Below are 17,100 nucleotides of genomic sequence, written 5' to 3' on the forward strand. Positions count from 1 at the left end.
TCCAAAGTTCAATATTAACAGAATCTCCAAAGCACAAAATCTGAAAAAAGTGACAGAAGCAATCAGTCCATAATGGTTGTCTGTAACATAAATCTGACTTGTTTGTGAAGGTCATTAAGAGATTGATGGACATGTGATTATATAATTTGAAAGAAGTATCAAGTTTACACTACTGGTCCAGAAGTCTGTAATCAATTAAAAATGTATTGACTATTAATTCCATATTCTGAACTAGCTTGGATGTGTGAGAACAGAGGCAGAAAATGTAGAAGGTGGTAGAAGTCGAAGTACACATATGAGAAGACATCCTAGTGGATGTCTTCAGGCCTTTACAGATAAAACAGTCTTTTTCGGGAGAAGATTTACACATATGAAACAACCAACAAACAGTCAGTGCCAGAATATTAGCTGTTGCTAAAATGTAAAATATGAGAAGTAAGGGCAGTCGGGAAGATATGGATGAATACACACATCTGTATGAGCTGAAAGTATCAGGCAAAGATTTACAGAGGTGCTAGAGGACTCCACAGTGTACAGAGAGTTGACTTGGAGTCAGGAAGACCTGAGTTCAAATCTGGCCCTAGAAACTTACTAGCTGTGTGACCCTGGGCAAGTCACTTAACCCATTTGCCTCAGTCTCCTCATCTGTAAAATGGGGGTCATAACAGCACCTACCTTCCATGGTTGTTATGAGGATCAAATAAGACCATAATTCTAAACTGCTTAGTCCAGTGCATACAGTAGGTTCTTAATAAATGCTTATTCTTTTCCTTCCTATACAGGAGGTGATATTTGAGTTGGGTTGGAATTGAATAGGCATTTTCTGGTTCAGGAAAGACAACAAAAGTGGAAAGGACATTCCAGTGAGGAGAAATAGGCTAAATATAGGGTTGGAGGAGGACTTGTAGGTAAGATATTCATAGAGCAGATAGGGAAGAGATCAGCCTATTTGGAACTGAATATTATAGATGGGAAATGGTGGAATAATTTTATCTTAGATAAGGTTATAGGAAACACCGAAAGCCAGTCTAAAGTTAGGATCTTATCTTATAGCCATTTGTGGACCAGGGGGATGAAATGATTTGGCATAATGAACACAAGACTAGAGTTCTGGGATCCAGGATTTATATGGCCTTATTCTGAGTCCTTTCTTGTATAACTTTAACCAAGTCATCTCATTTCTGTGGGCCTTGATTCAAAGAAGGAATTATGAAAGTGACCTCTCAGAAAAGATAATCTGCCAGGAACATGGAGAATGGCTTAGAATCAGAGAGATGAAACTGTAAAGAATGCTTTGAATAAGAGAAATCAAAGTCAAAGCTACCCTGAGGTTTCACCTCCCACCCAGAGAGTTGGTGAAGATGACAAAACAATAAAAGAGTCAACGTTGGAGGGGCTGCAGAACAGCTGGCACACTAATGCTGGCGGAGATGTGAATGGGCACAACCATTCTGGAAATTATGCAAATGAAGTGATCAAAATGACTTTTGACCCGGAGCTTCCACAGTGAGGCATATGTCCTGGAGTGTGCTGGAGTCAGCTTAAACCAGCTCTTGAGAAGTGATTCTGAGACTATCGACGTGAGCATGGACACCTCAGAAATCAGCAAACCCTACAAGTCAGGGTTTAATTTATTGTTTTGCTGCTCGTTAGACTTAAGAAAATGATGGAGAAAATGTTAATAAGGACCTTAATGTTCCTTAAAACTTAAATTGTCATGCACACAATTTGGCTTTTGTTGTTGTTCTGGAGAGCCCGTTTGAAGCATTAACCAGCATTCTGGTTGTTCAGTCATTTCCACTTGTGTCCAATTCTCTGTGATCCCATCCGGGGTTTTCTTGGCAAAGACACTGGAATGGTTTGCCATTTCCTCCTCTAACATTAACCAGCATACCTCAGCATATATCCCAATAGGGTTATTAACGAAAAGAAAGATTCTATATACACCAAAATATTGATGGCAACACTTTATGTGGTAGGAAGAACTAGAAACAAAGTAGATGCCCATGAGAAAGGGCTAAACAATCTGTGGTACGTGAATGTAAGAGACAGAATATTACTGGGATGTAAGAAACAAACATAAAGAGTCCAGAGACATATGGAAAAATTTACATGAAGTGATTCAAAGGTAAGTAAAAAGGGCCAGAAAGACAACATGCACATTGACTACAACACAAATGGAAAACACAAGCACGAAACAATAGAAAATGAATGTTGCAAGATTATCAAGAACTGGCATGTCCCCAAAGAAAAGATAGGAGAAGGCATCTCCCTCCACTTCTCAGCAGAGGTGTGTGTCTGTTGAGGGGGTGCCTCGAGGGGTCCACAGGTGTGGAGCACTGCACATATTTCTTAAATGTATTGATCAGTTTTACTAATTTTTTCTTCTTCCTTTTTTTCCTTTTTAAAATTATTTGTTATAAGGGGTGATTCTCTGGGAGGGGGAGGACACAGGAGGAAAAATAAACAATGTAAAAAAATAAACAATGTAAAAAAATCAATAAAAATAAGTCTTAGATAAAATAAACACAACATCCCTGCCCGGCTGGGTTTGGTGGTTCTCTGCTCTATGACCTTATGTACATGCAGGGAGACATGACTCCTAATTGGCTGAGAGACTGCTGAGTCCATGACTTTCCATATGGTGTATGGGGGGTGGGGTGGGGGAGAGACATAGGAGAGATGGTGAGAGAGCAGATTTCAAGGGAGATAGGACAAGAGAGAGGGTGCAAATTTTTGAATGTCTCATGGGAGTCCTTAGAGCCATGGGCATGTGGAGAAAGAGGGTCCCCTGATTTCCAGTGACTGCACTCCAGAGATTGCTGGAGAAGTCTAAGCATGGAGTTTTCTTTATTTTTTAAAAAAAATTATTTATTTATTTTTAGTTTTCAACATTCACTTCCATAAGATTTTGAGTTGTAAATTTTCTTCCCCTCCCTCTACTCCCCACTTCCCAAGATGGCATGTAATCTGATATAGGCTCTACTTATACATTCATATTAAGCCTATTTTCACATTAGTCATGATATGAAGAAGATAGTAAAGCGTGGAGTTTTCTAGTGAGACTGATGAGATCATTTTTTCTCTCCCCCTTTCCTTGCTTAAGTTGAGCTGGGTGGTGCAGTGGATACAGTGACAGGTCTGCAGTCTGGGAAGACTCATCTTTCTGAGTTCAAATCCAGCCTCAGACACTTAATAGCTGTGTGATCCTGGGCAAGTCACTTAATCACGCTTGCCTCAGTTTTCTCATTTATAAAATGAGCTGGAGAAGGAAATGGCAAATCACTCCTATCTCTGCCAAGGAAATTCCAAATGGGGTCATAAAGAGTTAGACACAACCGAACAACAACAATTCTATCTTCTACCCCAAGCTATATAACTCCCTCAATTTGTTTTCTTCTTATTTGGATAAGTATATTTGCTCACTATCTTCAACTATCTTTGGTTAAACAAGCATTTATTTGGTGGAAGGGAGCTAAGCTTGCTGAGAGTAACCTGCTACCCTCTCATTTAAAGTGACTAGGAAAATTGTTTTTTATCTTGAACCCCTAAAAAGCATCATATCCTGTAGATTGCAAGTATCTAATATGTAATCTACATGTATATATGTAGATTATGTATGTTGTATGTGTAATAATAGTATATATACACAGTCATACATATGTATACATATATGTAATTCTATCCCAATGCTTCTCTTGAAGATGCTATTGTTTTCCTTCATTCTCAAAGAGGGTCATGACATCAAGGAGGCGATGCCACGACATGCAAGTGAATTGGATTTAACCGAGGGAGGCCTGTGCAAGGTCATCAGCCTCGCTTTCTCCTCCAGATGGCGACATGTACACCTTCTGTTCCCCGCCCAGGTCTGCGATGGATGAGTGGAGGAACATGCACAACAACCCTCCTCCTATTCTACTCCAAAGTGGAAATAGCAGCCTCTCTGGGGGATGTGGAATGGAGATGTTCTAGAACTTACCTCTCTAGATCTAGCCCGCCACCCTGGGCCACCCTGGGCCCCTGAGGCACACTTGAAACTACTACAAAGCTACTCAGGAGCTCCAGGCATCCTCTTTAGCAGCCTTCTTCCCTACTGTCCTTCCCCATGGTCATCTTAAACACTATTTCCAGATCAAAATCATAGAACGTCAAGCAGGAAGGAGTCTGAGAAAGTGCCTATGTGCAATCCCTTGAGTATTTTCTTGATAAATATTCTGCATAGGCCAGGGAGGGGACCCTCTGTTCTTCAAGTCTGAGACAGAGAAGTGGTAGCTTTCGCAGGTCCCACCCACTGGAAAGGCTCCAAGGACACGACGGGTGACTGAGCATATGTCTGCCCAAGGAGTAGCCCAGAAAAGCCTGAAGGGGGCCATCATCAAAAAGCTTTTAGGTTCAGCAACTCAAGAAAACCAGGAGATGGTGACTACACTTGACAATTTACGAAGGGGGTACCCGCCCTGGGAAAATCATAGATCTCTTAAAGAAGTACAGATAGTTCTCTTACGTAAGTTCACATTGTGCAAATTCAACTTTATGTACAGAATTCTGAAAGAAATTCGCATTCCAAAAAACCACCTACGTTAACTTTGCTGCACAGTCTATGCTCTCCCTCTCTCTTGCTCTCCACCAAGGCCTCCCCCTCTAAAAAAACCTAAAAATACCTGGCCCTCCCCCCATACCCCTAGCCAGACCCCTCCCTCCATGGTCATGGCCCACTTCCTGCTCTTCTCTCTTTCCCAGAGCTGCTGGTAAATTCCCATTACCTAAAAATCCACTTCCCTTAGGGATCTGCAAAATGGGCCACTCCTGTAAAGTGAGAAGGTCTGTATCAGTATTTATGGAGCAAGATCATCCAGGGTGCACCATTTCTTTTCAGTTTTCATTCAGGACTCATAATCTGTAACCTGGGGCCCAAACAAACTAGCATCAAATAGAACTTGAAACTAGAGATGTTCCCTGGGCTTATTTAGCACTTTCACGCCCTCTTGTCTTGTAAAATGTTTCCTAGTTTTCTCATTCTTCCCAAGGCCTGTCAACTTTCCCTTGGAAAAGTCCATCCTGTTGGTCCCTCTCTCCTGGCTTTCGTTGCCAGAGCCGAGCTCGGGGCCTCCACCGGCCCAAGCCTAGACCATCGCACTAGTTGGTTACCTGACCTCTCCCCCTCTGATGTCTCCATGATGCCATCCATCCTGCATCCTGCTGCCAAACTGCCTTCCTCCACACAGCATGGGCCACCCTGGGACCCTGTGGCCCTTCTCTGGTCACCCCCCGCCCATTATAAATCAACCACGGCTCCCCACTGCCTACTGAGGGAAGCCTAACTTCCTTAGCCTGGCCTGTTCCAATCTGGTCCAAGCCAACCTTTTCAGCTTTATCTTCCACTAGTTCTCTAAAAGAGTCCCACGCTCCACCCAACTGGATTAATTGCTCTTCTACGTAGGAAGCTTGCCCTTTACTAATTTAATATTTTTTTATAAAACCACATCTGCACAGCTGGGTGGTGCAGTGGGTAGGGCCCCAGATCTGGAGTCAGGAAGGCCTGAGTTCAAATACAGCCTCAGATACTTCCTAGCTGTGTGACTCTGGACAAGTCCCTTCACTCTGTTTGCCTCAGTTTCCTTATCTGTAAAATGGTCTGGAGAAGGAAATGGCAAACCACTCTGGTATCTTTGTCAAGAAAACTTTAAATGGGGTCACAAAGAATCTGACACCTGGAATGACTCAACAACAAAAAAATCCTGGAGAGGAAAAGGAAATGCTCCAGGATATTTGCTCAGGTGGGAATGCTGGGCCTAGAATTCAAGACTCTAGATCAGGAGTGGAGAAACTGGGGCCTCGAGGCCACATGTGGCCTTCTAGGTCCTCAAGAGCAGCCCTTTGACTGAATCTAAACTTCACAGAACAAATCCCTACCCCTACTCTAGGCTCTGCTTACTAAACTTTCCATTCTATCATGCTTGAAGCCTGGAAGCTCACTCCAGCCCACTTCCCCCTTCAGAAGGAGCCTCTCCTCCTGATTTAAGGAGGCTGCCCAGGCCAGCCATCTCTTAATTTCCCACAAGGCTGTGCTCCTCCTGACTTCTCCATCATGCCCCCAAGACATTCTCTCCCCACAAAGAAGGCTCCAGCTTCTTGAATATTTTTCCTGTTCCCCCCAAGAGATCCATGCCTCGGCCCCTACAGAAAATGTAATCTATGCCACCGCTTACTTGGCACCTAGAATGTGCTACCTTCTAGTTTTTACCATCTATTTACGTATGCCTGGATTCCTATGAACCAGCAGAGTGGTTTTCAAACAGTAGAACCGTAGGATGTTACACTGAAATTTGACTCTCGCATTTTATAGATGAGGAAACTGAAATCCAGAAAAACTAAGTGGTTTTGTCCAAAGTGCATACTTCATAGGAGCATAGCTGTAGGGCTAAAAAGGACCTTGTTGTTCAACCCATTTGCAGTTTTCTTGGCAAAGATACGGGAGTGGTTTGCCATTTCTTCCTCCAGCCCATTTTACAGATGAGGAAAACAGAGTTAAGTGACTTGCCCAGAGTCACACAGGAAGGAAGAGTCCGAGAGTGGATTTGAACTCAGGTCTTCCTAACTCCAGGCTTTGCGAGCTATCCCCTGAGCTACCTCCCTGTCTCAAGAAAGGCCCTTAGACATCATCTCGTCCAAACTCCTCATTTTATGGAGGAGGAACTGAGGCCCAGATAGTAAAGAAGTTGCTCCCACCACACTACACACTCCTAGACTGCAGGGACTGTGCTTTGCCTCTCTTTGTATCTGTAACGCTCAGCCCAGGGCCTTGATCAACGTTGATTGACTGACTCTCCCAAGGTTGCTACGATTCAAACCCAAGACCTCTGATGCCAAATCTAGGTCTCCTGACTCTTCATTACAGTAAGGGTCTGACGGTATTTGTTAGCATTTAACGTGGAATACAAGAGTCAGAGTTTTAGAACCGGGAAGGCCTTAGAGATCACCTTGCCCGATCCCATCATTTTACAGACCAGGAAACTGAGGCCTAGAGAAGGTGATGCGACTTTTCCGAAGGCCACAGAGCCAGCGAGTGGCAGAGGCAGCATCTGAACCCAGGTCTCTGGACTCCTGATTCAGAGTTCTTTCCAGTCCAGGAGGCTGACCCGGAAGGAGTAAGGAACAAGGTGGTGGCCTCAAGAATGCTGCGGAGACGCCCGCTCTTAGTCTGTACACGATACAGTGTCTACAAGATGTTTGTAGATACAAAATAACCCGCTGCGCACCTCGAGGCCAGGGACGCGCGGCAGCAGTGCCTGCCCTCCGGAGGCGGACAGTTTAGCCCTGGGAGGTGCGCAGAGGGAGTCTCTAGGCATTGAAGGCCGCGTTCAGCGGCGGGTTCCAGGCCCGCACGGTCGGGCAGCGGCCGCCCTCGGGGCCAGGGGATTCCCGGGTCGCTGCTGGCCAGCCCGGCGCAGGAATGCTAAGCGGCTCCTCAGGCCCTGGCCCGACTCCTAGGAAAGCTGAGCCGGGGGATTTCCACCTGCCCCTGGGCTCACCCCTCCGCCTCCTAGGCCCCGCCCCTCAGCGCGCAGGCCCCGCCCCCCGACCCAAGCTCCGCTCCCCCTCGGCTTCTCTCCTCGCCCCCGCCCGCTCCTGCTCGCTCCTGCGCGTGCGCGCGCTGGGGGCGGGGCCGAGTCCTCGCAGGGCCGGCGCGCAGGCGCACTGGAGGAAGGCGGCGCGGGCGGGAAGCCCGAGGGTCGGCGGGGTCCTTGAGCAGCAGGGTAAGAGTCCGTTCTGGGGAGGAGGGAGGCTGGCCCGTGAGGCCGGCCTGGCCCCTGGCGTCCAAGAAGGGGGAGAAGAGCCGGGGAGCCGGCCTCCTCCGTCTGGCCAGGCACATAGGGCTGTCGTGGCCTCCAGCGCGGCGGGGGCGGGGGAGGCGGGGCCGGTCAGAGCGCATGCGCGGCGCGCATCTTCCCACCTCCGCGCCTCTACTGAGGCGCCCTCCGCACCTTCTGTTCCCCGCCCCGGTCTGCGACCTTCCAGCAGCAGGGGGTCCGACCTGGGAGACCCCGTCCAGAGGAGGACACTGAGGCTCTCCTTTGGGAATGTTACAAACATCCAGCAACGCGAGCATTTCGCTGTGGGAGGAGCTGAAGAGAGGCTAGATCCAGGGAAGGAAGGGGCGTCTTACAGATGAGGAAACTGAGGCCCAGACAACCATCCATGGCCTTTAGTAGCGAGCATTGATAGAGCCACGGTATCCACAACCCTGGGCGGGGGAAGTGCTGTTATTATCCCCATTTTACGTAGAGGGAAACTGAGGCCCTCAGAGATTAAGCGACCTGTTCCCAAGTGACCAGGGGCACACCTGTCATTCATTCCATAAACACTTATTAAGAGCCTACTGTGTGCCAGGTACTGTGCTAGAGGCAATTTGGGAAGTGTTGGAAGCAGGATTTGAACTCAGATCTTCCCCCGTGCCCCTAAATCCTTTTAAATGGCAGCAAGAGCACTGTGGTGCACATGTCACCATCAGTGAGCATGTAGGAGGTGCTCTGTATGCGAAATACGCACAGGGATGCAAAGTCAAAGTGAACCTAGGTTCTGCCCTCAAGGAGCTTACCTTCTGATGGGAGAGGCTGTGGTGTGGAGAGGACAGGCCTTGGCATTAGCACGACCTGGGTTCAACTCCTGCTTCAAAATCATACTGTGTTCCCCTGAGCAAGTCACTTAACCTTGGCCTGAGTTTCTTCATCTGTAAAATGGGTATGATAGTAAGAGGGCCTGCGTCTATCTGAGCATCGAAGGAGGGAGTATACCTAAAGCACCTGAAGGTGCCTTGTGATTATAACGGGACAGCTAGCATTTATAACACTCTCCTTGGGGTCCTTGCTGTCAGTGCTGGCCTGACATTCACGTTGATGGATACAAGACGCACAGACTGTCTGCACGAGGCGTTACAGGAGGAGACACCGGCCGCTCCTGGGAATGGCCCTGGATTCCAAGAGGTGGCGGTGAGAGGGGTCAGCATTCCAGGCGTGGGGCACAGCCCGTGCAAAGGCCGGGGCGCAGGCCGTGGAGCCTTAGATGGAGTCGGCAGCAGCAGGGCTGAACTGTAGTGTGTGTGAAGGGGAGTAGTGGAGGAGTGAAGACCATTCCGTGTCCAGGAACTTCATATTTAGTCCTGGCTGGCTTGGGGAGGGCTGACGGGTCAGACCTGAGCTCTGGGAAGGTCACTGGCAGCCGAGCGGAGGGTGGTCTAAGGTGAGGAGAAACCCGAGGCAGGGAGACACGGGAGGAAGCTGTTTTAGGAAGTGAGAGGCAAGGGCCTGAACTAGGGTGGGGCTCGTGGGGGGAGTGCAGCGAAAGGGATAGAAGGGGCACGGATCCTGTATTTACCGGGGGACAGGTTATATAACATCAGCTCGAGGGCATGCATCCATGGTCTCTTACCTCTTTACCAGAGGAGGGAAGGATGTGCCAGAAATTTATTGTTTTCTTTTTTTAATTTAAAAATTTTTTCAACCCCTCTCCACCTCCAAATCCACCTAAATGAAAAAGGAAAAATATAGGCCCAGTAACAAATAGGTCTAGGCAAGCGGAACAAACGGACACATTCTCCACGTTTCATTCCACGGCTTGGTTTCACCACGTTGTCAGGAGAGGGACAGCGTGGAGCCTTCTGCAGTCCTGGTCGGTAATGGTTCGATCAGAGTTCTTGAGCCTTTCAAAGTTGCTTCTCTCTCCGGTGGTGGTGTTACCGTGTCTGTTGTGCTCCGTGTTCTATCACTTCTGTCTCCATTAGCCCATAGAAGTCATCCTTTTTTTCCTTTATGACACAGTATTTCATTACATTCATATACTACATTTTGTTCAGCCGGTCCCTAATTGATTGGCATCACCTTTGTTTCCATTTCTTTGTTACCACAAAAAGAATGGTTACAAATAGTTTTGGTATATGTGAATGTCTTTCTTTGCTCTTTTTGGGATATAGACCTAATGGTGGAATTAGAGTTTGTTTTCCTTCTAACTTATCCTTCCTTACTTCTACCCTCCCTCTTAAACTCTTCTTCCCTCTCCCTGATCTCATCTGTTTCCCTGTTGAGTTTGATATTTTTCCACACCAGACTTTGTGTATGTGTGTATTCAGCCCTTCTTTCTTCAGTTCAGGGGAAAGTGGGTTCGTGTGACACTTCCTTCATCTCTTCATGTTATGTAGTTTTTTCCTCTTGCACCCCAATTACACGAAAACTTAAGTACTTTCCACTTCCTCCTTTCTTTCCTAGTTTTTCCTTTTCCCTTTGCTTTTCTGTATTTGTTTAAAATCATCAAAACAGAACAAAACCACCCTTAAATTCTTTCTGACCCTAGAAGACACTAGGGTTCTGAAGGGACGCATTTCTTCTTCCTTATTACACCATAGACCTTTCCCCATTCTATGTAGAGCAGTGAGGTGGCTCAGTGGATAAAGTGGCTGGCCTGGAGTCAGGAAGACTCATTTTACTGTGTTCAAATCTGGCCTTAGACACTAGCGGTATGACCCTGGGCAAGTTACTTAACCTTCTCAGTTTCTTATCTGTAAAATTATTTGGAGAAGGAAATGGCAAACCACTCTTGTATGTTTGCCAAGAAACCTCAGATGGGATCATGAAGAGTTGGATATGGTTGAATGACTAAACAGCAAACATTCTTTCAGTGTTGTCCCTTCTATTTGCTCCAATGTATTTACCTTTCTAGGTTTCAGTTGACTCCTTATTTGCATTTCAGAGATTCTGTTCAGCTCTAAGCATTTGTGAAGAATGCTTAGAATTTTTTAAATTTCATTAAAGATCCATTTCTCTCCCATGGGATTATATTCAGTTTTGCCAGGCAAGTTATTCTTGGTTTTAAGCTTTTTTATCTTTTGCCTTTTGGAAGCTCGTATTCCAGGTTCTCCTATTGTTTATTTTGGTAGCTGCCAAGTCTTGTGGGATCCTGACTTTGGCTCTTTAGTTTTTGAACTTTCTTTCTCTTGGCTTGTTGGCTTTTTGTTTAGTTTTGTTTTTTAACCTGGAAACTTTGGATTTAACAGTGACATTCCTGAGAGTTTTCATTTAGAGTTTCTTTCAGGAGATAAGTGATGGATTCTTTCTATTTTCACCTTGCCCTCTGCTTCTAATATGTCTGGGCAGTTTTCAATTATGATTTGTTTTATTATGGCATTGAGGCTTTTTAAAAAAAAAAGTTTTCTGGTAGTGTTAATGATTTTTAGATTATCTCTCCTTCATCCATTTTCTAGATCATTTGTTTTCAACAGGAGATAATTTAACTTTTTTTTTCAGTATTTCAATTTTGTTTTAATATTTCTTGTTACATGGAGTCATATATTTTGTTTGTCCATTATGATTTTCAGGAAGTTGTTTACTTGTGTAAGATTTTACACATTCTATGCCAAACTATTTTTTTAAGTTCTTTTCCCTCAGAATGCTCATTTCATTTATAATATCGTTTTTTATCTCTTCCAGAAATTTTAGTAGGCGTATAATGTCATTCTTTTCCTCTAGGCTTGTGTACTGGACGTCCTTGGATGCGTGACATTTCTTTATCATCAGTGTCTTTTGTTCATCCATATTTCAAGCTTTTCTTCCAGAATTGGGGCTTTTTATTGGGGCCATCAGGCTCCGCCAGCCCCGCTTTGGTCTCTGTTGTCTTGTTGCTGGCCCCCTGGTGTCTGCTCATAGGTGCCGGGCTCGTGGCCATGCTCCTGGTGCACAGTATTGAGCTCTTTGAGGCTGGCAGGGCTGTAGGGCCTGCTGACCGATAAATGTCTTCCCTGTAACAGGTTTGCCACCTTCCCTCCTAGTCTGCCCTGCCTGCGGCCTTATTTGCTCTTGGGTTTACTTAATGGGGCCTCCCTGTCTGGCCACTCCTAGGCTGAGGGAGCTAGAAGGCTGGGCCCCTGCTTAGTGCCTGCAGGCTTAGGGGTATCTCCTTTTGGTGATTTAGGCTGAGTGGAGGTGCTCCCTTTCTTTGCTAATCACTAATTGGTCTGGTCCTCTTTTGTTTTATCTTTTCTGGAGGACCTATGTGGGAACTGGGCTGTTCTGCTGCCATACCCCTGCCATCTTAGCCAGCAAATGTGTTATATCTTAACAGACAGAGGAAAGCTGGTGGCTGATCTGGCAGTTAGGTCAGATCCAGCCATCTACGTACAGTGGAAGATGACCACTGGATAAATAGATGAATGCCGCTTCCCATCTTGGACCAGACATACCTTCAAGGCCCTGTCCAGCTCAGAATCTATGATCCTCCAATGCAAAGCTAAAAATTCTTGTCAAACCAGAAGGAAGGATGAAGATGAGAAGACTGGGAACAGTTTTAACGGCTTTGACCTGACCTGACCTCACTTTTTGACATTCACTTTACTTAGATCAAAGTTTCTCCCATGACTAATGTGTGCGCTGTTTGGCCCTAGCGGGTGAACCTTTCCTTTTGTTCATTTCCTTCCCAAACCCCATTTTGGAGAAGGACTGATGAAGTGGCTTGTCAGCGATGGGTGATATTTCACTGCTCACCCTGGGCTTTCATGACATGGGTTTTTTCTCCCTGGTTGTGGCTCTGTGTTGTTGAAGCATCCTGGGGATGTTTTCTGAGCTGCAGGCTGGACCTTGTCAGCATGAAATAGTGTGAGCCAGCAGACAGAGAAAACCCAAAGTAAAGAAATTACATTTCTGAGGATTTCTCCAAGGAATTTCATAGCTGCAAATCTTCATTTCTTTTTAGTACCAAGGTGTCCTCACCCAGAAGCGAGGCTTTTCCAGCACTGGGGGTTTTAATTCTGCTTGTGTAAAGAAATATCTTTTGTTGCAATTAATGTGCTTTGTTGTTTAGTCGTTTTAATCATGTCTGACTCTTTGTGATGTCATTTGGGGTTTTCTCAGCAAAGATACTGGAGTAGTTTGCCATTTCTTTCTCAGCTTATTTAACTGATGAAGAAACTGAGGCAGACGAGTCTTCCTGACTCCAGGCCCAGCACTCTGTGCTGCCACCTAGCTGCCCTAGTTAATGTTCTTTAGCCTGGATTAATTATCTTTTTATCTACATATTCTCTGATTCTGCTATCAGACATATACCTGGATCGTTCATACTCTTTAACTGCTGGCGTATTCTTGCTCAGTCAGCCATCTCTTCTCTGTTTTGGTTGAAATTCAAGAAGGGAATTGTACTTACAGTTCATATTTATAAATGAGGAAACTGAGGCCCACGTAAGTTAGATGGCTTGCCCGAGGTCACATGGATAATAATTAGTAGAGCTAGGATATCTAAATACTGCACTTTGCACAGTTCCTTTCTCCCACCCCCATTTTTTAAGTCGGTGACTAATCTCATGTTTTAACTCTTGTTACTCAAAACAAATCTTAAAATCTTTGATATTAACAATCATTGGATTTACTTTTTCTTTTTTCTTCTTAGAGTCTTTCTTGCATTGATGTGACAGACAACCGCTTTCTGATTCCACACTTAGAAGCTGCCGTTCCTTGAAATTGGCTGAAATTCCCAGCTGCAGAGAAGTGATAACACCTTGAATATTGACGGTTTTCTCTGATCAGGGAAGGAGTTTGGAGGTGAAGGAAGTGTACCTCTTTGAAAGTACGGAGTAGACATTTTTGAAAGTGGCTGGGGCCTGTTCTTCCCTTGTGGCCCAAGTGAGGAAGAACTATGAAAGAATGGCATTCGATGACCATTGCGGTCCTCGTCGGACTAACAGTCCGCTGGGCTGTCTCTCTGAATTCTTACTCAGGTAAGGTGTGTTTATGACTTTAAAGATGTAAAAATGCTTTCTCCTTAATTTGTTTGGTAACAGTTTGCAATTGTATAATTCAGAAAATGGAGCAAAAAAAAAATTTGGGTGTCACTGATAAAGTAAAAAATAACTTCTAAATTTGCTCAAGATGCACTGTTGAACGGCTTTATTCTTTTCAGTTGAGTAACTGATTGGGTGTAAAGCAGGTCCATGTCGCATGGTGCCCTGGGAGGCGTGGTGGTCTGTGGTGGCGAAGGAGGGACGACCAGATCCTGGCCCTTTGAAGGGTTGATGCGTGAGTGCAGGACGTGGCATCTGAGGACAGGGGGCCATCTATCACCGTGTCACTCGCTGCTCTGGGACTTGGTCTCCTCCTCTGTAACAGGAAATAGCAAACCACTTCAGTATCTTTGCCAAGAAAATTCCAAATGGGGTCACCAAGCGTTGGATGTGACTGAAAGAGCTGAATGACAACACTAATAGGCTGTGTTGAATGTATTTTTTTGACAACTAGGTGGCCCAGTGGATACCGTGCTGGTCCTGGAGTGCGAAAAACTCATTTTCCTGAGTTCAAATCTGGTCTCAGACACGTCCTAGCTGTGTGACCCTGGGCGAGTCACTTAACCCTGTTTGCTTCAATTTCTTCATCTGTAAAATGAGCTGGAGAGAGAACTGGCAAACCCCTCCAGTATCTTTGCTGAGAAAACCCCAGATGGGGTCAGGGACAGTTGGACGTGACGGAAAAGTAACTGAACAACAGATTCCCCTCCTCCATCTGCTTTGTCACTTTTGGTGACACAGCTGTGTTCCGGGCTCTTCTTCCATAGCAAACGAAAAGGAAATTCACCCCAGTCTGAGCCTCTGGGGGGCAGCCGAATCGACCGTTTTTACTAAATTGGCTAAGTCAGACTAGCTCTTGTGGTCTTGCCTTATCACGAGGCCCTGGTGGTACTTAGGAGCTCAGTGCTTGAAAAAGATGCGCGGTGGATCTGTTATACGGAGGCGTGTCCTACATAAAAATAAAAATGCAGCCTCCCAGTGACGGGTAAGTGCCACACTGGACAGGTTTGCGTGCCGCGGGTGATTCTTCCCGCCGGAGTTAGAGGAGTGTCGGAAGGCAGGCTCACAGGACGCTGGCTCTGCTGGGGTTGTAAGGGTTAAGCAAAGCAAGGAGCAGCCACGTGCTGTCGGTGGCTGGGTGGTGCAGTAGGAAGTGGGGCAGGCTGGACCACAAGACCTAGCCGTGGCCGGCTCGGCCCTCAGGGGACCAACTGGAACCAGTCACTGGAATTTTTTCAAAGTTTCCTTTTTCCTTTTTAATTACAGACTTAAAAATCAAGAAGACAGATATTTCAGTAGACAAAGGATACGAAAGGGCCTGGCATATGAAGCTGTGACCTGTCATGCCGAGGTTTTTGAAGTGCATGTTGCGTTTGAGTCCAAGCCAGACAAGGCTCTGTTAGGCCCTCGGAGCGTGCCCGGAGTGTGCCGGGCGCAAACCCAGCAACCCCCGCTTCCCCCGCCTCGAAAGCAGGCCCTTGGGACAGGCAGACAAGGGCTGCCGCCTCTCCCCGCTTCCCGCTGCCCTCAGCCTCTGGAGCCCAGTGCATCCTTGTCTTGGTCCATGCGTTCTGGCCTTTCCAAGGTACTTTTCCGTGCACTGTTGTCATCCTGGTATCAGCTGATCAATTGTTCTCCTGGTCCTGTTCCCTTTACCCGGCGTCCCGTCCTACCAGTCTTACCAGGTTTTACTGAATCTCAGTTAGAAGCTGCTGGGGGTGCAGGGGGTGGAGAGCTGGGCTGGAGTCAGGATGTCATGAGTTCACATCTGGCCTCAGACACTAGCTGAGTGACCCTGGGCAAGTCACTCTGTTGGCCTCAGTTTCCTCCTCTGTAAAATGGAGATAATAGCACCTACCTCCCGGAGTTGTTGTGAGGAGCCATTGAGATAATAAGTGCCTGGCATAGAGCCGGTGCCATGTGCGTGCCCATTTCCTTCTTCTGCCCATCTGTCCCATTTCTGTGGCACAGTAACATGTGATTACATACCTGTGCCGTGATTTGTTCAGCCGTTCTCCAGCTGAAGGGCTTCAGTGGTCACTTTCCGTGCCTTTAAAGTGGAGAGGTTCCTGAGGGCCTTTCCAGGTGTCTAAGAGTACAAAAAGAAGACATCTCACCTCATTTGGGGAGTAGAAACGATGTCACACAGAGCAGCTGCTCGATTCCTGATCTGCGCTGGCGGGGTCGAGGGTATGCAATCACCCGCCTCCCCCACGCTGCTCCCTCTCAGGCCAGCTGTTGGGGGGCGTGTTGAGGTCAGAATCTCTGTGATCTCTCCATCTTCTGGAACATTTTTGAAAGTGCCCTTGACACATCTTTCTTTCAAATACCCTGAGTGGTATTTAATTTTTGTTCTTTGAAGGCACGTTGGATTTTGAGGGAAAAAAAGGAGAAACTTGGAGTCAGGTCTGGTGAATGAGGCCTACGGTCAAGATGCACAAAAAATGAGGTGCTGAATCTACGTTGAAATTACTCTGTGTGTGTGTGTGTGCACACACGCGCGCGCACACGTATGGGCTCTAATGGGGCAGCAAGGTGGGACAGTGGATAGAGCACTGGCCCTGAAGTCAGGAGGACCTGAGTTCAAATCTGGCCTCAGACCAAACACTTGACGCTTACTAGCTGTGTGACCCTGAGCAAGTCACTTAATCCCAAATGCCTGAAAAAAAAAGAAGAAAGAGGGCCTTGAGGGGCAGCTAGGTGGCATAGTGGATAGAGCACCGGCCCTGTAGTTGGGAGGACCCAAGTTCAAATCCGGCCTCAGACCAAACAGTTGACACTTACTAGCTGTGTAACCCTGGGCAAGTCACTTAACCCCGATTGCCTAAAAATAAAAAAAAATAAAATAAAAAAAGAAAGAGGGCTCTAAGTCAGGAGGCTGGCATTTTCCTCCTCCCTTGGCCTTGGCCAAGTCCTTTATCATATCTCAGACTCCGTTTCCTCCTCTTTAAACAATGAGCATGGTGTCTGTTCTGCCTACCTCACAGTTGTGGAAGATCAAGTCAGCTATTATAAGAGAAAGCACTTCCTCAGCTGCATGTGCTATACACATGTACTGTATTAATAGCCACAGTATTAATCACCGTAATAATCATCGGGCTTTGAAGGCAGTTCCTAAAATACTTTGTGCTAAATAGAAGCATAATTGGAATAAGGAATACTGAGAAGGGCAGAACACAGAAGCACTCCTGGTACGGTTTTTAAAAAATTAAACTTTTATTAAAAACACCTCTGAACATCAATATGGTTAAGCTTGCTTAGTAAATCTACATGTAAATTAA

General features: G+C 46.2%; 1 protein-coding gene across 2 annotated transcripts in view; it reads left to right on the forward strand.

Annotated features, from left to right (window-relative positions):
• Positions 1-7,684: 7,684 nt before the first annotated feature.
• ALG6 (ALG6 alpha-1,3-glucosyltransferase) overlaps positions 7,685-17,100 on the forward strand; it is a 60,282-nt gene continuing 50,866 nt past the window's right edge. Inside the window, exons 1-2 of one of the 2 annotated variants that reach the window (XM_027852811.1) lie at positions 7,685-7,757; positions 13,429-13,756. In XM_027852811.1, the coding sequence (XP_027708612.1) occupies positions 13,675-13,756 (82 nt within the window). In that variant the 5' untranslated portion in view covers positions 7,685-7,757; positions 13,429-13,674. Of the gene's footprint in view, positions 7,758-13,428; positions 13,757-17,100 lie in introns of those variants that run through there. The other variant, XM_027852812.1, reaches the window with a different exon arrangement.

This window comes from Vombatus ursinus, unplaced genomic scaffold (assembly GCF_900497805.2).
Source record: "Vombatus ursinus unplaced genomic scaffold, bare-nosed wombat genome assembly UNPS02009824.1, whole genome shotgun sequence".
NCBI classification, from domain to species: domain Eukaryota; kingdom Metazoa; phylum Chordata; class Mammalia; order Diprotodontia; family Vombatidae; genus Vombatus; species Vombatus ursinus.